The sequence below is a fragment of the Cavia porcellus genome, unplaced genomic scaffold, assembly GCF_034190915.1.
Source record: "Cavia porcellus strain 051 isolate PalLab524CR breed Dunkin Hartley unplaced genomic scaffold, mCavPor4.1 scaffold_1, whole genome shotgun sequence".
NCBI lineage: Eukaryota > Metazoa > Chordata > Mammalia > Rodentia > Caviidae > Cavia > Cavia porcellus.
The window spans coordinates 228,292,403-228,316,870 of NW_026947484.1; the positions used below are offsets into that span (position 1 = coordinate 228,292,403).

The following is a 24,468-nucleotide window of genomic DNA, read 5'->3' on the forward strand; positions in this document are numbered from 1 at the left end:
ATAAAGCATTAGGATTAAAAATTTTAAAATTTAAAAAAAAATGTAAAAGTACTCTCTGGCTAGTAAAGAACACACGTCTAATGCATAAATTCTGTGGAAGGTTTGTAACATCTATGCAAAGTCACATCATGTTCCCCCTGCCCACACTGCACCAGTATATCCTATAAATCCTGCACACACAGATGCATCCTCACCTCCATCCACATTCAGAAGCTCATTATTTCCTTTTTTTTTTTTTTTTGGGTCTTTTTTCATTTTTATCGGTACCAGGGATCGAACTCACGACTGCCTGCTTGCAAGGCAGGCGCTTATGCCGCTGAGCTAAATCCCCAGCCAGAAGCTCATTATTTCAACATCTTGACACAAAACCTGGAGGTATTCTGGCAAACAAAATCTACACCTTTCTGGTTGTGAAGGCCCATCATGCTTTCACTCTTCTGACTGATTTTATACTATGTTGTTATGTTTGAATTTATTGTGGGTGAAGGTATGGACAACCATTTCGAAGAAAACAAGAGACACCCTGGTAGCCACTGTTGATTTCCTGTTGTCTTGTTTTGAAGTCCTGTGTTGCTTGCATTGTTCTGTTCTGAACTTCTTTGTCCTGTTTTGTTATGTCCTGTTTTGTTTTATTCTCTTTAAAATTAAAAAAAATGCACACCTTCATCACATACTATGAATCTAGATGAAGGATGTAAATCCCATTTTTAGAAATTTTAGAATCCTTTTCTTAGGAATGAGATCCGATATGGGGAAGCACTGACTGCATGTAAGGGAATAAGTTAATTTAAACTTCTGTCTCAACCCTTCACCACGCTTATCATCGTCTCTTCCCTACCACAGAAACACATCTCCACTTTGGCAAAGTGACTCTGCCCACGTTCTAAGTAAAATGGCGCTCTTCTAGCCTCTGCATCAACTATGGCTCCAAATTACCCTGGAAACCTTCCTGAGAGTCCTTCGGTGTCCCTGTACTAGAACATTAAATATGTTTATTTCTGGGTGCCAACAAGACAAAGGTCCAAATCTCTGAACTCTTATCACTAATGCCACGGGAGCAACGTATCTGATCAACTTGTCCTGCAGGTCCATGTCATAAAGGAGAATTCTGTACAATGCAGCCCTGGCAGGGTCACAGGCATTGTCTCATAAAAAGAAAAGGAAAATGCTTAAATACTTCCAGATTTTCTAAAAGAACTTGTAAAAAATTTTCTTTGGCTTCAGCAGAACATTCTTTATAGGCAAAGATTTGTTTTTTAGTCCACCCAGCTTTCTTCTATTAGAGTAATTAAAACAATGTTAGGCATTTGGTGTATCTGATACAACCATAATCCTCTGATATTTCTGGGTATTGATTTTATAAGGTATCTACTATGACTAGGGTATTAACTGCTGAAAATGTATCCACATCAATTTCTGACAGTGTATTTTTCTAAAGCTTGCTGAAGCCAAAGCATGGGTTTCAAGGAATTCCAGACGACTACTCTCGTTTATGAAATGGTATTTTTAAAGTTACGCTAAGGCAAAAATGGTTTTTAAAGTTAACCTACAAAAGAAAAAAATTCTTAGGTATGAAACTTAGGCTTCTACTTCGTATCTTTTCTAAAGAAATAAAGTTTGGGCTGCCCGTCTTCTCCACCTCCACAGCAATGCGGGCCCTGCAATGTCAAGCCTTCCACGCCTACTTTGTTCTTCCTATATTGCGACAAAAGTAATTAAGTACATTGTAATTATATTCTGATGTAATTCTCACTAATCTTTCTTTTTAAGGCAAAACAATATAAATCACATCACAAATTTTAGTAGTAGCTGATGAGCACAACAAATTTATTTCAACTTCTATCACAAGGGGTGTCTAAAAAGAAAGATTCATGTTGACAGTAGAAATAAAGATGGGCATCTAGGCACAGCTATCATTACTATGGCAAAAGATCACCCCCAAAATGATGAATATTATAAAGGCCTCCTTTCCCCAAGGCTTATTTCTAGAACCACATTGAGAGAACTTTTCTGTTTAGCTTTATTGCTTGCCAGTTCCCTTTCTGTCTATATAAAGATAATGAAAGGAACAAAAAACATTTTAGGCCTCACAGCATTCTGTGAAATTATAACACATGCCTTTCATTTGGTTAAGCTTTCAGTTTTTCTGTCTCAACCAAGTACACAGAACTCAAAACTACTAATTACCTGTGGTTTGGTTGCAAGTCATGTAGAAAAACTGAAAGCCACAAATAAAAGTAACAGGTTCATTTATATCCTGGAGAGCTGGAACCATGACTGTCTTGTCCACTGCCCTATCACTTGTGGCAAGAAAAATTATTGCTCACCAAAGAACCACTTGTTTCCCCACATTTCATAACTCCCTAATGGTCTCAGCTCAGGCTGTCATAACAAAATACCGTAAACGGGGTGGCTTCAACAGTAGACATTTATTTCCTAAGACCAAGGTACCAGCATACCAGTTCCTGGCTTGGAGGCAGCAGCTGTGTGCTGTGAGTTCACATGACCTCATCTTTATGAGTGTGCAGGAAGAAAGTCAGACAGGGCAGGCTCTCTGGTGTCCCTTCTTCTAAGGACACTAATCCCATCATGTAAAGGCTCTACCTTTATGATTTTATTTAACTTTTATTATCTCCCTTTGGGCTTTACCTCCAAACTCATTTGCACTGGGGCTAAGGTTTGAATACATGAATGGGACAAACTTACACACACACACACACACACACACACACACACACACACACACACACACGGGCCACGTGACCTGCTCTGAATAACGGGCTATGAGTGTTGTGGAAGCACCTCTCTTCTACTGGAGAAATTGAGGAAATTAAGTATTTTGTACAGCCCAGTCATAACATAACAGAATACCTTCATCCCAAGTCCCTAAAATGTATGTAAATCACAGCCTTCTGCTTCCTTATCAGCTGCCTGGCATAGTCAGAGGTACAAGCAAAATGAAAACTTTTTTTTTGTTTTTTGTCTTTTTCCTTTTTTATCGGTACCAGGGATCGAACTCACGACTGCCTGCTTGCAAGACAGGCGCTTATGCCACTGAGCTAAATCCCCAGCCAGTAAACTTTTGTTGTGTTTATTTGTTACTGCAGCGCATCATATTCTGACCTGACTCACAGGATACCAATGATTCATCCATACCTGTCCCTGAGTTCAGTTCATAGGTGACTGTGCTTATCAAAGTCACAAGTTTATGAAGAGGAACAAAAGATACAAAGGTAACAACATTAAGATAATTTAATTTAAAATAGTCTGAATAGACTCTGATGCAAAAATTCGGGGAAGAGAGAGAAATAAGAGGTAGAGAAATACTGGACACTGTTTTGGTGATACCTGAGAAAAGCCTCTCAAGTCCAAATGGATTTGCCATCAGGACAGGTAATCACTGTACTTGATGTTTGTACAGATTTCTCTGCCCGTTGTCCTGTCCACATATTAGTATCATTGGTGCCTAAAACTATAGAAAAGAGGAAAGGTGTCAAAATCATCATGGTCAGAGGACATCAGGCCTCAAAGATGCTTTGGTGGTTCGAGACAAGCCAGTTATGTGAAAAATGAAGAAACTGAGGTCAGCAATGCGGCGAGTTTGCTAACATGGAATGAGAATCATGGACTTGGCTATCCCAGTACAATCTAGTCCCAACTTGTCTGAGCCTCCAGTTTCATTAAACATATGGAAGACAAGCATATCTACTTCCCTATCTCCCACATTACTTTGGTTTTTTTCATATTTTTATTAATACATATTTGTACTATATGTGCATTCCCTGTGTGGAATTCATACATGTATATAACACATCTTCATTTTTGTCCATCCCCCCTTTCCTCTCTTCCATGCCACCTCCCTCCACCTCTTGATCCCTGTAACATTTGAGAAAGATCTAACTCCTACTATCTACCTTTTATTTTGCTCTTTATTTATAATTTGAATTTCTCACAAGAAAAACCATGTTATATTTAAGCTTGTATATCTGATTTATGTCACTTAATATGGTCTTGAGGTGCATTCATTTTCCTACAAATAACTCAAGTTTATCATCCTTTATGACAGAAGAGTATCACTGTGTGTAAATATATTTTCTTTATCCATTTCCCTGCTAGTGGACATATAGGCAGCTTCCAAGATTTAGCTACTATGAATTGTGCTGCTATAAACACAGGTATGTATGTATCACTGTGACACAGTATCTTTAGCTCTTTTGGAAAGATACCTAAAGGATAAATGTGATCATACATGTAAAAGCTCTCTGCTATCTATCAATTTTCTAAAAATGCACTGTTTGAAACCACAGAGTCTTACAGCCATATTCTTAGCTTCAATAAAGCTTTCCCACTCTAAACTAGCCTTGGTAGACTGGTCATCTGGGAGGTGCTGCTGCTTCTGTTCAAAATACTTAGAACTCCTGTGTTCAAATGTCAGAATTCCCTTCAGACCTGGAGGTCTGTTTTAAATATTCTCAGTGGTGGCAAATCCTTGTGGACTGGAGTTGACCTGACCACGGGGAGCCTTCAGGTTCATTAAAATACAGCAAATGAGTAAGCTGAAGGTCAACAAAACACAATTTTTCTGGCCCTGAAACAATTCCTTTAGAGCAGACATCCTGACACTGCACAATGGCAGTATGACTAGAGGGAATGCAAATTCCTAAAGTGACCTCATGGAAACCAAACACTCCATAGTGTCTGCAGATGGAAGAAAAGGAAAAAAATGAAAGGATGAACAAAAAAGAGAAAGTTGTATCATCATGTTGGGGAAAGTGGGGGGTCAACAGGAGGCTGAGGATGTGCTACCTCTCAGCACAGGCAACGTGCTTCTCTCCCTTAACTTTGTGGGGCAGACTCCAGAGCACTGGTAAACCAGATGACTCCTCTTAAACTTAGCAAATCTCAATTCCAAGGGATCACACAGTGTTAAAAACAACATGAGTCCTAGAAATAGTACCTGTGAATCTTTAAACATTTCTTATAATGTATAGAACATAAATCAGCCTTCGACTGAAGCCATGGTCTCTTGAAACTACCTTCAACATGCTTCGAATTGCCATCCTCCAATAATGACCATAAAATCCTGCCCCTGTGCCAATGTCTACAGTAGCTTAACAAGTTCCCAAAATTGTTTTTAATGCCTACACTTATGTAAAAAGAAGACTCTAGTAAGTATTAGATGTACTATTTTAGAGAGCCCTAGAGGTATAAAATATGGAAATTTGATACTCTGCATCATGATAAAGGCACTGTATTGCCAATAAAATGGAAACACATTGGAGAAAAGAGGGTGGGGAAAGCCATGAACAAACAGATAAGGGAGAGTGGACACCTGAAGGCAACACCCTTGGGTTCCCAGGGAACTTCTCCCTAGGTGAAGATTGGGCCTTCACTTACAGTAAAGGAAACGCGTGGATCCCACTCCTCCCCTGAAATAGTCTATTCCAATTCTAGGAATCTATATTTTAATGACCCTGAAGTCTCAGTCTCACATTCCTAATTCAAGTAAGACTAGCAGCTCCTCTCCACTGGCAGCAGCCCAATGACATGCACACATGTTCTCTTTCACATGCAGTATTTTTCCCTTCTGGATCCTAGCCTTGTCTGCTGATCTTTCTTGACTCCAGGAAAAGGGGCTCCTGCACCAAGTCATTCTGGCAGAAGTTGCTAGAAAAAGACCAGCAGATAGTTAAACAGCTCCAGCATCTGTGTGCTGAACACCTTCAGGGATGCCTCTGCTGTAGACAAGGAAAGGACTGGCAAGGGCAGCGACACATAGAGGCCATGTTAAAGCCACTAAAGACAACCAGACTGACTGACACTCAAATGGCTCTTAGACGATGCCAAAGGAGTACTTTAGAGAGACACTCAAGGAAAACCCAGATGGCATAGGAAGTACCCGGTGTCAACAACTTATTGGCCCTAAAGGCTGCCAAACGTCTGCAAATGCCATCAGCCCAACAGAGCTCTCCGCTCATAGAGAAGGCAGATGCTGCGAGACCTGGGTCTGCCTTCTCCAGTCACTGCCCAGCAGCACCTCTGAAAGACAAACAACACTGCACTGGCCCAAGGTCACCTCTCCAGAGAGGTCCCTGGCCCTAAAAGCATAGGGCCTCAGGCCACAGGCAGGGTCAGAGGGCCAGATGCCCCTACTACCACTGAGTGAGTGGTGGATGAAAAACCCTTCCTACAGTGGCTTTTTTTTTTTATTTGTTTGTGGTTTTTTTTGTCTTTTTCTTTTTTATCGGTACCAGGGATCGAACTCACAACTGCCTGCTTGCAAGGCAGGCGCTTATGCCGCTGAGCTAAATCCCCAGCCCCTCCATACAGTGTTTTATAAGCATTTTCTTCATATTTCTAATTATTTATGTAGCTGATGGATTCAGGTTAGAGAAATAATCAGTAAAAGTGTTACAATAATTCCAACATGACTCCTGCCAGAATAAAACTAATTTTTCATTATAACTTAGGTTTCAACCCATATAGTCAGACAAAAGAGATTCTGTGGAAATTTAAGAGTAGACTTCTGAAAAGAATTTAACACTCCAGCTCTCTTCATTAAACAATAAATTCATTTCCCATCACTGAGGAAAGATTTTTAAAGTCTGTAGTCTAACTCTTCTACATCTACCTGTGTCTATCCATCCGTCCATCCATCCATCCATCCATCCATCCATCCATCCATCCATCCAAAGGATGTGAAATTTATTTCTCCAGTTTCTCATCAGCCTCTATGCAATGGAAACCAAGAAATAGTTTTTCTTCAAAGTCCTGCGATAGATGTATTGAGATGTTTTTTGAAAAAGTACTCTTAGCCATGGAATTAGAATACTTTTCATTTTAATGAGTTCACACTTTCCTATTAACTTCTCAATGACATCCATTTTTTATAACAAAGTAGTGCCTCTATTTGGCCTTTGAAATTGGGGCGTTTGTGTCTCAGGGCTAAGGTTTAGAGCTAGAGGATGTTACTGAACATATAAAGACACATCTCCAATTCACCCTTTTCTCCACTGGTCCTTTCTGTTTTCATACTCCTGTCCAAAGAGAAACCCTGGAACAACTTCTAACACCTCTAAAGAGAATCCCAAACAGCTCTTGTGTTGCTTTAATTCAATTCTGCCGTCTTATTATTTATATGATAAATGCTTTTTAAAAAGAAAGGTTTTTACGACTTTTAGATTCACATCAAAAACTATTTTTTCTGATTTATGTAACTTTTATTTTCTTCTCTAGAATATAAACCAGAGACCTTAATCTTAGCATTTGTTTCTTATAGTTAATCTTTATGAGGATTTTATAGCTATAAACTATGAAAATGGGTTTGTGTTTTATTTGATTATCTACTTTCAGAATATAGTACTAAGAACATGATCTCTTCACATCTACTCCAGGCATTCAGTATTTCTGCGTTTACTCAACTCAGTCGTTTATATGTAAAATTTTCTGCTCTTTCAGCAACTGCAGTAGGAAGATCTTGATGGATTTGAATTTTTTTGTCTCCTCTGTAATGCCTGTATCTAATTACAGGGTAAGTTTCTGCATCCAACAAAGAATTCATGGTTGAGCAACCAGGCAATGGCAGACCCAGCGCAGAAGCTCAACTTGAGCTTTACAATGTGATTCTAAAAACACAAGGCCTTTTCAACCCACGTGGCACCATTAGGTCACTGTAAAGCGTTTGTTTCCAATAACTGTGCACTAAGTAAAACATGTTTGAAACAACCAAAATTTCAGATGCTAAGTAAGGTTCGCATTTAGGTCTCCATTAAGAGAAAACAAAGGACACCCTTGTACAATAAAAAAGGTCCCCGTGCTGCAATAACAGACCTGAAAAGTATTTTCTGAAACCAGGCCTCTCCTCTAGAGATGAAAATAGTGTGGAAATGTTCAGGTTTTAAACTCATAAAACATGAGATTGTCCTGAAAGGACCTGATAATTGTAACTAATGGAGTTATAACTCTAACCTCATCAGCCAGCAAACAAACTTTAGCAAATGCTTTCAGATATCTATGGAGTATTATATTTTAGTAATACAGAAGGCTAAGTCTTCCAAAATCATGACTTGCCAGTTACTGCAAATTTGATTTATATTCACGAAACCTATTCTTTTTAGACAGCCTTTATGTGCTATTTATTTCTATTCTTTGAATAAGTTATATCTAGTGATGTCTATATTCCTGCCTGATTCATACAGAGATTAGTATTTTATAGCATGAGTGTCCAATCTTTTGGGTTACTTGGGTCACAATAAATCAAGGGGAATAATCTTGTGTTACAAAACAAAATACACAATACACGATATAGTTAATACATATATATAACAAATCTCTCATATATATCATATATATCTCATATACAAATACGCACACACACACACACACACTCACACACACAATATTTTGTACCAGGAATCAAACTTATGACCTCACACTTGCCAGGCAGGTGCTCTGCCACGGAGCTATAACCCCAGCCCCTAGTCCACATATATCTTCTTTGTTATAACATTTCTAGAATTAACAATGTTATACACAACAATAATGAGCAAAAACACTAATATCTTTTTATGCTTCCTACACCACAGCTGCTAAACACTATTTAAACTTGTGACTTAGTATTTTATGAAATGATACAATTAATTTCAAGTTTAACAAATGAGAAAAGTTACTTGTCTAATTAATAAAAATAAAATACTTGTCTTCCCAGGAATACCTACATGTAGGCAGGTTGAAATACTAATGTTGACAGTAACTGTTTCACTCACGCATGGCACCCTGACACACAAGGGTTCCAATGTGACTGAGCCTGGCGGGCACAGAAGCAGAGTCAGCACTGTTACAACACCCAGGCAGTCTACAATCAACCACCATATAACTGAGTCATGGAAAATATTACTGAAAATCACTCAATCATGTCAGAAGTTTATAATCTTTTGGGTCACTTTATTAGGTGCACAGCCTAAGAGCTCAGGCTGGATATGCTCACTTTATGTGGTCTTAACGCAAGAAAACTTTTTTGGACCCTGAAAGATTAAACATCACTTTCAGTAATAGTGAAACAGTAGAAGTGATTTTTCCCTCTACATCTTGGCATTTCCTGTCAAGGTGAAAAACACTGCAGATATTTTTCTTGCACCTTTCTGTTTATAATAGAAACCAAAGAAATGCCCTCCCTTCATGAATTTAACTATCATCAGTAATAGATCTGTTCACCACTAAACTGTCACCATTAAGTCTCTATCAGACTACAAAACAGCAATGGGCTCTCCATCTAGTCCTTAACATCAGCCAAGAATAGGGCAGCTCGTTAACAGCTCATCTCCCCTTCTTGATCCCCTGGGTGGTCAGCTAGTCAGTCATAGTAAGCATTTATCTGATTTAGGAAGTAAAGAAGTTCAGAACTATTCATGATTTTTGTCGTTGCTCACATTAACCTACAATCAAATGCTGCTGCTTGAGTCTTCACAAAATGCCCTGTATTTACCTCTTTATTTTCAACTTTACTTATCATACTGACCACTGGTCATTTCGTGCTTGAAACAAGACCAGCTTCAATTCCACGGGCTCATCTTGGATACCATTCTCACATCCACCACACTCAAATGTTAAAATCGTTAAAATTCTTCTTTTAAAATGTATTAAATATAAAGTTGTAACTTTTTAAAGTTCACCTAAAAAGTATGTTATTCAATTTACAAGCCTAGAGAATTTCAGTATTTGACCTTCTTATCAAAACATTTTCAAATACGCTGAGACACATAAAGACTAAAGTGATGATCATCTACATATGGACCTCTCAGTCAGCAACTACCACAACTTTGACAAATGTATGTGTGAAATACATTTGGAAGTAGACTAAAGACCCTACAGCATTTTACTTCTAAAGTTCTAGCATTTTATGTGAAGAACAAGGACATTTTACATAACCCCAAGATTGTTGTCATATCTAAGAAAATTAGTAATAATTTGTGTTTAAATGTCTCCAATTGTTCTCAAGGTATATTTTATAGCTGGTTCTTTTCAAATAGATTTAATTAAGGTCTATTAATTCCATCATTGTTACATCCCTTTAGTTTCTTTCTTTCACGCTATGATTTTTTTTTTAAGAAACTACGCAACAACGCTCTACATTGTGAATCTGTCCATTTTGTTCTGTTCTTAAGTGACACTTTTAAATCCTCACTTTGCACTAGTTCCTATCAGTTGAAGGTTAGGTGTAACAGTTTAAAGATATTCAGGTTAGCATAGCACTATAAACTTCACACTGTTCAAGTCAGTAGGCACATAACATCTAGTTGTCTCAGTACTAAAGATGTTGACACTGCTACCCCTTCCCCGCTCCCAGGTGCCAGGTCATGCTGGGGGACCTGGAAACTGAGCACCCCACCCACACGTGAGGCTGAAGCCTACCTGAAGCACCACGAATCAATCCCAGCAACACATACTGTAGATCTAGTCACTTCTGAAAAAGCCCCATTTATGACTTCATGAGGCCTTGGGGGACATCTAGACACAAGACCCAATACTCTGGGTTCTCCACAGCACAAGGCAACAGAGGTCATAAGCAGACCAATACTCAGGAGGACAGTTTTACTTTAGGTCTATATGATACCCAACCACGAAGACAGGATAGGAGACCACTTGGAGAGCTAGGGCCAGAGAGGGTGATGGCTAAAAGGTATCTCCTGGAGGCCAGGCTTAGACCAGGAAGATGTCGGGCTTACATTCTGTTGTGGGAGGCCAGGTTCAGTGGGAACATAGTCCAGGGTGGTCCTAAAGAAGGTATTTAACATTAACAGTGGTATGTTTGTGCTCTGGCATTATTGCCTAAACCCAGCAGAAATTAGCAGTGTTAACTACTATAGGTTAATATAAGGGTGGCCAGACTGTATTGACTTAAATCACAGTACTCTTTGTTTAGATTAAGAGCTGCTCATGAGTGTTCCTAGGGTTTGTCAATATCCAGTTGAAGTTTGACGCCATTGTTATCACTGAATTTACTACTACAGACAAGGTAACGCAATTGAGGCTGAAATGGTTTTCTCTCTATGACAAAATCTGGATTTCCTGGAGGTTATAAATAATACAGTGGTTCACTCCCAAAAAAACAGGCACTGGGGCCAAAGAATGTTCAGACCCCAGCACAAAAATAAAAACAAAACATGAAAAGGTAAGACATCAAAATGTACCCCAAAAATCCCAACTCCCCCAAAACTGGTTCCTGGGGCACCAAGGTGAGGAAATCATAAATTATACAACAGACAGATGTGATAGGTATGAAATGGTACCAATGGAGGTAAAACAGTTCAATAAGGTTCCTAGAGAATTTAAAGAAGAAGTAATTAATCAGATAATGACCCTAATGAAACCAATGATCACCAAGTCTAGAGAGAGAAGCCACCAATAAACAGCTAATGGAGCTAAAGAGAGAAATGCAAAACATGAACACCCAGCTCAGAAAAGATGAGAGGCCACAAGAAAGGTAGGTCCAAACAGAAATCCAGGAGATCAACACATGACTGAAAATATGGATAGGAGCAGTGGCCAAAGTGAAGACCGTCAGAGAAGAGGACAGGGCTGTGATCAATGATCAATTAATAAGAGATACTTTAAAAATAACAAGAGTACATGAAGAATGGACCCAACCATTGCTAGATGACTCAAAAAGGACTAATACAGGAATAAATGAAACTAGTAAAAAAAAATCAGAAGACAGAACAAAGGGGATTAAAAACAATCTAAACAAGCAATAAAAGTTTTCAGACACTGAAAAGGAATTTTAAAATACAGAGAAGTGAATTTATAGAATCCCAAATAGCAATAAGGATGGAAAAAACAAAACACTTTATGTCACAGACATACAATGTCAGAACAGATATTAAAGGCTGCTAGAGAAAAGCAACAAATCATCTATAAAGGAAAATGCACTTGAACTACAACAGATTTTTCAAGACAAACCTTAAAGGGAAGGTGAGCAAGGAATTAAGTGTTTCAAGCTATTAAACAACTTCAAACACAGACTGTTATATCCTGGAAAACTGTCTTCCAAAATTGATAGTGATGTAAAATAATTCCATCATAAAGAAAACAAAAAAATTCATGACAACCAATCAATACTCCAGAAACTTCTCAAAGACCTCCTAGGAGGAGTCAATAAAGCTAATGAAGACAAAAGGTCCAAAAAATGATTACATCAGTTAGAGCTAACAATTAAGTACAAGGAAAACAAAGCAAAATCGCAACAGGAAATTGATACAGTAACAGGAATAAGTTAATATCCCACAGTTATAGTTACCAATGTAAATGGACTCAACTTACCAATCAAAAGACAATGATTAGCAAAATGGATCAAGAAACAAAATCCTATGTATACTGTATACACGAAATACACTTAATGGAAAAAGAAATACACACAACTAAAAATCAAAGCTGCAAAACAATATTCCATGCAATAAGAACCCCAAAGCAAGCAGGAATAGCTATCCTCTTTTCAGACAAAGTGGATTTAAAGGCAAAGATGAATAAAAGAGGTAAAGAAGGATACTGTATATTGGTTAATGAAACTGGTCAATAGGAACAGATAACAATTATAAACATGTTTGCACCAAACCACATTTCACCTAACTTCATAAAACAAACTAACAGACATAAAAGGCCACATCAATACAATTATAGTAGGGAGTCTCAATACCCACTATCATAATAGACCAACTAAACAAAGAAATCAACAAAGGAATATCAGAGTTAAATCAAACCTTTGAACAAATGGACTTAATAGATATATATAAATGTTCCATCTAATAGTAGCAGAATACACAGTCATTTTAGCAGCACATAGTACTTTTAAGAAACAGACCACCTACTAATAAAGCATAGTTAAATAAATGTAAAAGAATCAAAATTTTACCATGCATATAATCAGATCACTGTGCAATGAAACTAGAAACCAACAGTAAAACAAACCACAGAAGTTATGAAAAAATATAGAAATGAAACAACAAAATCTTGAATTATCATAGTTGATAATGTCACAGGACATTAAGGAAGAAATAAGACACTTCCTAGAATTAAATGATAATGCCAGTACAACACAATAGAACCTATGGCACATAATAAATGCAGTCCTAAGAGAGAAGTACATAGTGGTAAACATTACATCAGGAATACAGAATGAGCACAAATAAACAATCTAATGATGTATCTCAAGGTCTTAAGGGAAAACAAGGAAAGAAAAATACAAACCCAGACCTGTACAAGGAAAAAAACTATAAAGATCACAGAGCAGAAATAAATGAAATGCAGACTAAAAAAAATAATAGAATGAATGAATCAAAGAAGTGGTTCTTTGAAAGAATAAACTACATAGGCAAACCCTTAGCCAATCTTACAAAAAAAGTGGGAAAAAAATCCAAATTAATGCAGTTAAAAATGAATGAAATGGTGAAATTATAATGGATACTGCTGTAATCTAGAAAACAGCAATCATCTTGACAAACACATGTGGCAAATATTTACAGAATTCAAAAGAAATAAAGAGATTCCTAAATATATACATGAAGTACCAAAACTAAACCAAGAGGTCTTAAAAATCTTGCACAATCCAGTAGCAGGCAATGAAACTGAAGCACAAAAACAAACAAAACAAAACAAAATCTACCAACTAAGAAAAGCCCCAAACCTAAAGATTCACAGCTGAAATCTACAAGAAATCCAGAGACCATCTACCACCCGATGCTTCTCAAAATTTATTGAAATTGAGAGGGAAAAAGTACTTCCAAAAATCATTATCAGAGGTTAACATTACCCTGATTCCAGACGAGATCGGGCGCGTTCAGGGTGGTATGGCTGTAGACTACCCTGATTCCAAAACCAAACAAGGATCCAACCAAGAAAGAGAACTATAGGACAAATTTCTCTAAAGCCCATAGATGAAAAAATCCTTAACAAGATATTAGCAAACAGAATGAGACAAATTACAAACCACCACAAATTAAGCTTCATTCCAGGGATACAAGGATTATGTAATTCATCACATAAACAGAAGCAAGAACAAAAGTCACATGATATCATGGTTTGGGTCTAGATGTCGCCCCCCCCCCCCCAAAGCCTCATGCGGTCATAGGTGGGGCTTTTTCAGAGGTAGCTGGATCTACAGTGTGTGATGCTTGGACTGAAGGTATATAATTACTAAATCAGCAGAATGACTGGTTTGACATTACCCTAAACCCAGAAACCAAGATACAATATAAAAGGGGCAGAAAGATCCTGTTAAGGTCCTTTGTGCTTTGCTACATTCTGCCCATCATGAACTGTTCTCTGCCAAACAACCCTGTCTTAGAGCCAGCTGATTATGGACCGAAACTGTGAAATAAATCTGTCCTTCCTTAACTTTGAGAATCAGGTATTTTGTCTCAGCAATAAGTAACTGAGACACATAATCATCTCAATAGATTCAGAAAAAACCTCTGACCAAATCCAATATTCATTTATGATAAAAACTCTGAAAATAGGTATAGAAGGTATTTATCTCAACATGATAAAAGCTACTTATGACCAACATACTGATGACATCACATTAAATGGGGAAAACTAAATCCTTTGCTCTGAAATCAGGAACAAGACAAACATGTCCATTATCACCCCACCTGATGATACAGTCCTCAAATCATCACCAGGAGTAATCAGGCAAGAAGAAAAATAAAAGGGATATGTATAGGAAAGGATAAGTCAAAATATCATTATCTGCCAGTGACTTGATCCTTTTCTTATGAGAAACAAAACCTCCAGCAAAAGACTGAAAATAACCAAATTCAGCAATATAGCAGGATACAAATAAATATAAAATAATCAAAAGTGGTCCTATAAACTCATAATGAACTCAGAGAGAAAGTAGGAGAGTAACACCACTTACAATACCATCGACAAAAATTTAATACACGGGAATTAACCCTGGTTGAAGAAGAGAAAAACCTCTACAATGAAAATTACATTACTCTGAAAAAAGGAAATTAAGGAGGACATCAGAAAATGAACTGAGGTGCTAGGCATGGTGGTGCACACCTGTAATTCCAGCACTCAGGAGGCCGAAGCAGGAGGACTGCCATGAATTCAAGGTCAGCCTGCAATACACGGTGAGACCCTGACTCTAAATAAAATGAAAAGATATCACTGCTCCTGAATATGCAGAATAAATACAACCAAAATGGCGACAATTCCAAAACAAATATACAGATTCAATGCAATCCCAGTCAAAATATTAACACATTTCTCACAGAGCTAGAAAAAACAATCCTAAAATTTATATAGAATCAAAAGTTTCCTAGAATAGTAAAAGCAATCCTGGGTAACAAAATTAAAGTGGCACAATAATCCCAGATGGGAAGTTACAAAGCTACAGTGATTACAATAGCCTGGTACTGGCACAAAAACAGGCAAGTGGGCCAATGGAACAAAATACAAGGATTAGAAAGAACTTCAGGCACACAGAGGTATTTGGTCTTTCATGAAAGAGCCCAAAGCATAAACTGAGAGAAACGATAGCATCTTAATAAATAATGCTGGGAAAATTGGATATCCACATACAAAAGAGTAAGTCTAGACACATACACCCTGTCATGTGCTAAAATCAAAATAGATCAAAGATCTATGTTAAAACAGAAACGATTAATATGCTGGAAAATAAAATAAGCACAACTCTTGAATACACAGGCATAAGCAAAGACTTTCTGAACAGAATCCTAATAGCACAAGAAGTAATACCAAGAATCGACAAACATGATCATATCAGGTTAAGCAGCTACTGCACAGCAAAGGAAATAACCAACAACACGATGACACAACATACAAGCTGGGGAAAAAAATCTGCCAGCTACTCCTCGGACAGAGGACTGATATCAAGAATATGTGAAGAACTAAAAAACATCAGAGCCCTCAAAATAAAAGACCCAATGAAAACTGGGCAACTGAAATGAACAGGCATTTCTCAGGAAGTGAAGTACAAATGGCCAAGAAATACATGAAAAATGCTTCTCATCTCCGGCCATCAGAGAAATGCAAATTAAAACTATGGAAATACCATCTGACGCCAGAAAACATGGCTGTCATCCAACAGTCTAATAACAACAAACGCAGCCAAAGATGTGGGGGAAAAGGAACTCTTCTGCATCGTTGGTGGGAATGTAAACTAGTACAACCACTATGGAAATCAGTGTGAAGATTCCTCAAAAAAATTAAAGCGTGACATTCCTTTTGACCCAACTATATTTCTTCTAGATCTCGTCCCAAGAATTAAAAATCATCACACAGGGATGATCATACAGGATTAAGGGGTACATCCATACCCATGTATTTATAACAGCACTTGTAAAAGGTAGATCCTGGAAACAGCCTTAGATGTCCATCAACAAATAAATGGGTAAGAAAAGGTAGCATTTATTCACAACACAGAGCTTCTAGCCAAAAAAGAGAAATATGATAAATTTGAGGTATTCATAAGTAAATGGATGGATCTTAAGAACATAATGTTAAGTGAAATAAATCAGACACATGGGCTCAAATACTGCATTGTTTTTCTTATATGAGAAACACAAAATAAATGTAAAAATACTATAAAGAACAAAATAGAAGAGAGATAAACAGGAATTAGCAAAAAGTTCAAATACTTCTACAAATTACAAATTTTGTTCAAAAAATATTTTAAGATATACTAATTTATTTCATTTATAGTATCAGTTTACCTTACTGAAAAGAAACTTTTGTGGTATTACTTGTTTTATTTGTATAGAAATCTTTGGCCAGGCGGGATGGTGTACACCTGTAACTCTAGCACTCAGGAGGCTGAAGCAGGAGGAGCACTACAAGTTGGGGTCAGCCTAGGCTACGCAGTTGAGCTCAAGGCCAGCTGCACAGCAAGACTCTGTGGTTTATGTCTTACACTTTGAATAACTACTTTGAAGGTAACAATAGACAATGTATTTATTATTGTCATTCTACTATTTGTTATAACATTTTATGTTTTCATAAAACAAAAACTGATGATGAGATGGATTTCTTGATCAAGGGGACTTCATATTTTGGCTTTCCCACTAAGTCCTTTCTACTACACTATGCCTATAACACAGGGATTTCATCTTACCCCATATAACACCCATCATGAAAGACTCAAAAAATTACAAATTCAGACAAGGTTGTAGGGAAAAGGAATCCTTCTGCAATGTTGGGAGGAATACAAAAATTGTATAACCACCCCACTATGGTAATCAGTATGGAGGTGCCTCAAAAAATTAAACACAGACACTCCATTTGAGTCAGTTTTGCCTTCTAGGTATCTTCCTGAAAGAGCTGAAGTCCTATTTCAGGGGTCCATCCATACCTGTGTTTACAACAACATGGCTCACAATAACTAAATTATTGTTATATACCCATCGCAGCCTATATACCCATCAGAAGATGAATATAAGAAAATCTGGTACATGCACATGCCATGAACGTGAACACACACACATACACGTACACCCACAAGCACTACTACTCAATGAAGAACGATAAATCTGAGTCATGTGCATGACTCTGAATGGATCTTTGAACGACTATGAATGGGTCTTTGACTATGATGTTATGTGACATAAATCAGACACAGAAGGATAAACATCACATGGTTTCTCTTATAATAGAAACCCAAAATATAAATGATTTAAAGATTAAAATCAAAAAAAGATAGTAGGAAACGGGAGGCAGACTTTATGCAGGTAAGATGAGGGCATGGGAAGGGGGCAGAAAGGAGGGGGTAAACATGAGCAACGTGGTATGCATTGTATATCTGTTCACCAAGATGAATTAATTATTATGCACTGCAAACATATACAAGTAGTAAAAATTTAAAAGAGGCTTAGTATGTGTGTAAAAGTCTGAGTCCCAAGAATCTCACTTCTTTGGTCTCTTCTGACATTTCTTCTGCTTCCATTTCTTGCAATGCTCTCTTTGCTATTCAATTCTCCTTTTGTTCTGTGAGTTAATTTTACTAACCAAATTGTCCATTTTACTCTATCATCCAAAAAACTCTAAAATTGCATTTACACAGTTTCCCCAAATTTAAATACACTGATCAAAGATCATGTAGGATTTTCAATTCTAAGTTGATGGCCAACTTACTAGAATGTGCCATAGAAGCAAGTACTATTTCTGTCAAATTTATTTTTTACATTATTTCTCCTGACAACATGTGAACGTCGGTACCCACTGGTAACTATTTGATTTCAAGCCTCAGTAGATGAACATTCCAACTAATTAGAGTGCTCCCAGTGAGCAGATCAATAGATAGCACACATGCACTTCTGTTGTTTGCTTCCACCTTTCTTTTAAAATCTGCCTCTAGCTCCTGGCTTTGACTGTCTTCAATCACAGCAGCAAAGCACAGATGTTTTCAACCCTCTCTGTAGAACACATCTACATAATATTGATTATCTGCCAACAATGAATTTTTTAAATGCTTGGGACATCCTGATTGCACTAATTAAGTGAGCACCCAGCAGCATTTCTCATGAACAGGATACAAGGACATGCTGAGAATATTTTCTGAAAATAGGTCTTATTTTGAAGCTGTGGTGTTGGCGACTCCACATGCAAAATGAATTAAGTATTGAGATCACTGTCTGGATCATTCAGACCAAAAGTTAGAGAAGTATCCAGATAAGGCAAAAGTATTCCACCGAGTTTGGATTATTACTTGAGTAACTCCACCAATTCCCCAATTCATGTCAATTGTACAGTCCTGTTTAGAATTATAAGTAAACAAGTTCCTCCCATCTTTTCTACTTAGCCATCATCTGTCTAATATTATAGAAAAGTAAGTTTGTTATGTCTCATTTTCTAGCATTTTATCATCTGTATTCCAAGTTGGAAACTGAGGAGAAAGGGACTGGGCACACAGTTTTAAAAGGATCTGCTTTTTCCTTTCTCCATGACCAAGTTAGGCTGGAATGATGCAAAAGGCTCTAAATACATCTTCCTCTCCAAGGCTGGTTTGGGGCAAAACTATCAAATGTATGAAGTCTATCATCAGCCTCACTTTTCCTATTAAAGCAAGCTCTCATCACAGAAATCCAATCTTTATTTCTAATTTAATTTAAATTGACAATGCTCCTTTTTCCAAAAGATTTGCTAATTTGAACTTCAGTAGATGAATGAAAAGCTCTATCAGCTGCCCTGCTGCCAGCATTTCAGGTATTCACAGGCAGATAAAGGTTGGATGTGGAGCTGAGGATATAGCTCTGCAGCGCAAGCACCTGTCTGGCAAATGCAAGGTTGAGAGCTCGATCTCCAGTACCAAAAAAAAAAAAGTTTGTATGTGGAATATGCAGGGTTTCTTGGTATTACTGAAGTTACATGACAAATAATCGATTAATTTGACTATTTTAAGTCTGACTATATTATCAGTATCCTCTAATATTTGCATACAACTGTATGACATTTGCATACAACTCTCTTTACTCTTAACAAAATCCAGTTTTGTCTCGACTTTGCAGATTAGAAAGTGGGTTCCCTGCCACTAAGGGCTGGGCCACAGGCTTTAACTAAGGTCTCCTAATTCTGCATCATTCTTTTTCCATTCCTGCCCACGGACTTCCATTCAGATTCACAAACCAGTTTTCCCTTGTGCTAGAACACAAGGTGAACCTATGGTACACGTGCTTTCAACAGGCTGGCTGTTATCATTGAAAGCTCTAGGAGGTTCTCCATCACTGTCCTAAGAGAAATGGAATAATCCTACATTGACATAGTACTGAAAAGTGTTTTTCAGGTTTTTAAAGCAGTAATAATGGATTCTACTACCTCCAAGCTCTTTTTTTTTTGTTTGTTTGTTTGTTTTTGTAGGATTTGGGGGGGTCTCTATGCCCACCCCACCCACAGTCCATCCCTCCTGCCTTCTTTCCCTCTCTTTCTGAATATTTTAGAATATGTCTCATTTTTGTATAGAGTGAATAAATCACAACCAAAGGGCAGAAGGAGAATCATAAGATAAACCCTGTATCATTATCACATAATCTCAAAATGGCTGGAGTACAGAACTAAAACTCTTAGGATGCCTTCACTATGCATATTCAATATTGAGTTTTAAACAAAATTTAGTCTTTCTGATATAAATTCAGGTCTAAAGTTAGTGATATTTCATGTACTTCAAAAGTTAATGGTGTGACATTTTAGTTATGCATTTTTATAAGAAAATTGAAGATGACAATGAATTATTATGGCAAAATGGGTTCAAAACTCAACTATGTCTACTAACTTGTAAATTATCAATGACAAGTATTTTTAAACGTCTTTGTAGAGTATCTCATGCCTGACACATTTTCATATACAAATCATCCTAATTGAAAAAAATATAAACAAGTGTCTCATGGACTTGTAGCAACATTTCTGGATTTCACTACATTACTTAAAATTATTCAACACCACGGATGAGCAAGTTCCTTCTCTAAAGGGCCACATAGTAAATATTTTCAGTTCTGCAGGCCATTTGATCTCATCAGAACCATTTTAGTACAGTTATCATAGGACACAAGTGGGCACAGACAATATGTACATGAATATGACTTTCCCAATGATATTTTGCTTATAAAAACAGGTCTGCTGGCCATAACTGGATAATCTCTTCCACAAAAAATCACTTCTCTGCCTTCTCTTACTGGAATGGCATCATATCTAGAACACACTACCAAACAGGCTAGGCATTGCTGCTTACCTGAGAACCAATAGTTTCCTGGAAGCACCGGCCAAGCTGCGTTTTAGCAGCCACAGGATAGACATGCGGGATGACCTGCTGGTGGGAGTACGTGGAATGTATGGTCTGCGTCTTCTGCATGGGAAGCCCTTGGTATGAAACTTGCGTTTGGCCTGGTTGAGCATCTTTTACTTTTTGGCCCGATGGGCCATCAATTCTTGAAACCTGATGTATCTGGACAGATGCCTCAGGAGGATGCTTCACATGGATATTGACTATGTTGGGAGGAAATTTCACTAAAACAGATTGGAAGGAAAACTTGTTAGTTGTGGATAACTAAAAGGCATGATTTTTAAAGGTGCAAGTAAATTTTATGCACACATTTATATGCATATACATCGCACACAGAATAACTTATTTAATGTGTACACTACTTTGTGCTGCAGTTAGCAGAATTCTTGAAAATCAAAAGGTACACCCAAAATGACAAACCTACATTTATAATTTTAAAGTATAAAATTGCAATTATAAAAACATACAGTAACATATTTATGACAAAAAATATTCTTTTTAGTATGATGATAAAAACTATGACATTCATACCATTTGTTGCATTGGTGGGTATAATTTACCAAAAGATAATAAAGATCAAGATTTAATTACTTTTTGTTTTCTCATAAAATTTCTATTGTCTCCCTAGTATAAGAAACTGGGGGCTGGGGATTTAGCTCAGCGGCATAAGTGCCTGCCTTGCAAGCAGGCAATCGTGAGTTTGATCCCTGGTACCGATAAAAATGAAAAAAGAAACTGAAAGATTAAATAAGATATAAAATCTTCAATAAATATTGTGAAAGGTTAAAAAACTGCTCAAAGAGAAAAAATAACCCGGAGAAAAGAAGGAAAAGAAAAAAATATAAATTTGCACATATACACTTAAGATTACTAAGATGATTGTACTACTAATTCTATTAGTTCTTAGGGCAAACCAGTTTACCTCCGTAGGATGTTGCATGACTGTATCTGGTAATTTGAGTAAGACTTTTAAAGATAACTATACAAAATAACAAAATTTGTTATGTTCCTACCACCTTGTTTTGAAAGCCTACATTTGTCAGTTTTTTATTTGAGTCATTTCTTGTTTTTCTTATACTTTGTTTTTCCCTCTAATACAGAAAAGACATGATATATGTATAGGCCTATATATTCCTAGAACTTCACCTAAGAAGTTTACAAGAACTGATTTTATTATGTGTGATGGTCTGAACAACTACAATGAAGAAACATCATGGTAGCCTTTGCTATCATTTTGTTTTTAAGTCCAATAGTGCTTTTATTCTTGGTTTTGATTGGTTTTATTGTTTTTAATTATTTGATTTCAATATGTGTGAAGGTATGAACAGCTATTTTGAGAAAATGAGAGACATTATGGATTTCCTATTGCCTAGTTTTGAAGGCCCATTAAGGTTCTGATTCTTTTGTTTTGATTGCTTTTGTACTATTCTGTTTTGTATTAGCTTATTTTGTGTGAAGGTATGGACAACTATTTTGAAGAAAACAAGAGACATTAAGGTAGCACTGTTGATTTTCTGTTGTCTTGTTTTGAATTCCTGTGTTGTTTGCATCGTTTTGCTCTGATCTGGCTTTGTTCTGTTTTGTTTTATTCTCTTTAAAATAAAAAATAAATTTTCTATTGTCAAAATTTTAGGATTTATAGTTTTTCTACTGAAAGTATAAATCCAGTTTCATAAGGTATAATTCTCTTAACATAGTATGCGTGTATTTTATGCTTCTGATATACACACACACACAAAATCCATCATCGCATGTTATTTTTGTATTTGTAACAAGATTTACTTTCTGCCCCCTTAAAACAAAATCTTATATCCTGTTGTAAAGATTCCAGTTTTAAAGAATAAGAGCTAATAACACTACTCTGACCTCCCTTTAAAACTTAAGCATTTATATAGATGCCAGATTTAAAAGTATGAATTAGTCAAAAAAATTTTGAACTCCAAGAGACCTAGTTTATCTTGCCCTATATACGAACAAACAAACCCAGAGAGGTTAGATGACTGCTTAGAACAAAAACCACACACTCTTCAAATACAGAATTCTTTAGTGAGTACTATGTAACCCACTCATTCACTAAAACTATGAGGGCCAGAAAACTGATCTGCCCTTCTTCTTGTGTCCTAGATCTTGTCAAAACAGTATCACTCATGTTAATCAGCTCTCAAAACAAGAATATGCTGCTTTTTATTTTCTTATGTCCTAGATGCCAATTCTCTCTTGCCTAGAAAATCCTGCAGTGACATAGCAGGATCCACTGTTTGCCTCTACATCCATTCTCAGCCCACAGTTCACATATTCCTTTCTGTTTCAATACCAGCCCAGGCCATCTGCAGAGAGGCGGCTTCCATATGGATCTGACAGATAAACAGAGGTCGGATGAATGGACCAAAGGACAATGAAGAGCTTACCTTTGACTCCTTGCTGACTGGTCATGGTCAGAGGCAAAGTATGTGTAGAATGGATAAGATGTGTCCCCAGTGCCTTGCCTGGCTGCTGGGAATGCTGATAAAGTTTAGGTAGACTGGCACCATGGACTGGAATCTGACAAAGCTTTCCTGTGAAATTTGGAGGGCATTGACATTTGTCCCTTGAACTGCACTGGCCACCATTCATACAAGGAAGATGACAAATTACTGAAATGGAAAAGAGAAAATGTGAACAGTTGATGTCTTTCTCAAAGGTTATCAACGAAGACCGCAAATATACAACCCATTATAATTATTATATTTCCACTAACTAAAGAAATGATAAGCTAAGGAGTAAATACTATGCTCAAAAGACCCTATTATTATTTTTTTCTTTCCATTTTAAGTCGTTTAATTCTCTAGGGATTTATGATGGTTTCCCTCCAATGATAGAAGAGTTTCAAAGAAAAAGACTATCAAGTGGCCCCTGAAGCTTGTTACCATAGTCATTTTTAAGTACCTTTTGCAATCTGCATCTACTTTGTTTCTTAATTTCATGCAAGCTTATTAGCTGTCTCCCTAAATTATAAACTTCTTGGGAATGACAGAAATTTCTACTTAATAATCATCACATCTTTAGTACCTACAACCAAGTCCAATATACAGTGCACAGTAAATAAGTATTTGCTAATAGAATGGAAAAATGATGAAAATATTATCTGCTCAAATTTTATTCTATATAAAATAACAGATGAAGTAATACTCACAACTAAGGTGTAGGACAGCTTCAGACACACTTTATAGGAATTTGCAATCTCAGAGTCCACTAAAACCTACAAGTAGCAGAGTGAGTCTCACTTTGGAGTCACCTTGTTTACAGTATCAAAAGACGAGAGGACACACTGGATGGAGACTTTTAAGAAGCGTTTTAACTGGCTAAATTCAGTGTAGAGTCAACCTCTTCTTCACGAATGAACTTTTCCTATCAGCCTTTAAACATCAGATCTCCACCTACTTAAAAAAAGCCCCAAAATTCTATTTCCTTCTATCTTCTGCCTTCTTTAAATCCTCTTGCGCATAACATTTCCCAGAAGAAAATGTGTTCACTTTTCAATGTACTACAATCAGTCCCACACCAGAATAACACTCCTTTCCCGAACCACCTTCTACATAGAAACTTTCTTACTAAAATAATTAACTGTCTCCATGTCGCTAAATTCAATGGACAGATTTCAATCTCTTCATTTCCACTATTTCTCACTCACTTATTTC

The 24,468-nt window shown here is 37.0% G+C and overlaps 1 protein-coding gene across 6 annotated transcripts in view; it reads right to left on the reverse strand.

Moving 5' to 3' along the window:
- Positions 1 to 24,468, reverse strand: part of Ltbp1 (latent transforming growth factor beta binding protein 1) — a 405,267-nt gene that overhangs the window by 155,895 nt on the left and 224,904 nt on the right. For all 6 annotated transcript variants that reach the window (XM_063230019.1, XM_063230015.1, XM_063230027.1 and 3 more), the window contains 2 exons: positions 23,200 to 23,424; positions 20,741 to 21,015 (listed from right to left, as the gene is read on the reverse strand). In XM_063230019.1, coding sequence (XP_063086089.1) covers positions 20,741 to 21,015; positions 23,200 to 23,424 — 500 coding nt within the window. The remainder of the gene's footprint in view (positions 1 to 20,740; positions 21,016 to 23,199; positions 23,425 to 24,468) is intronic.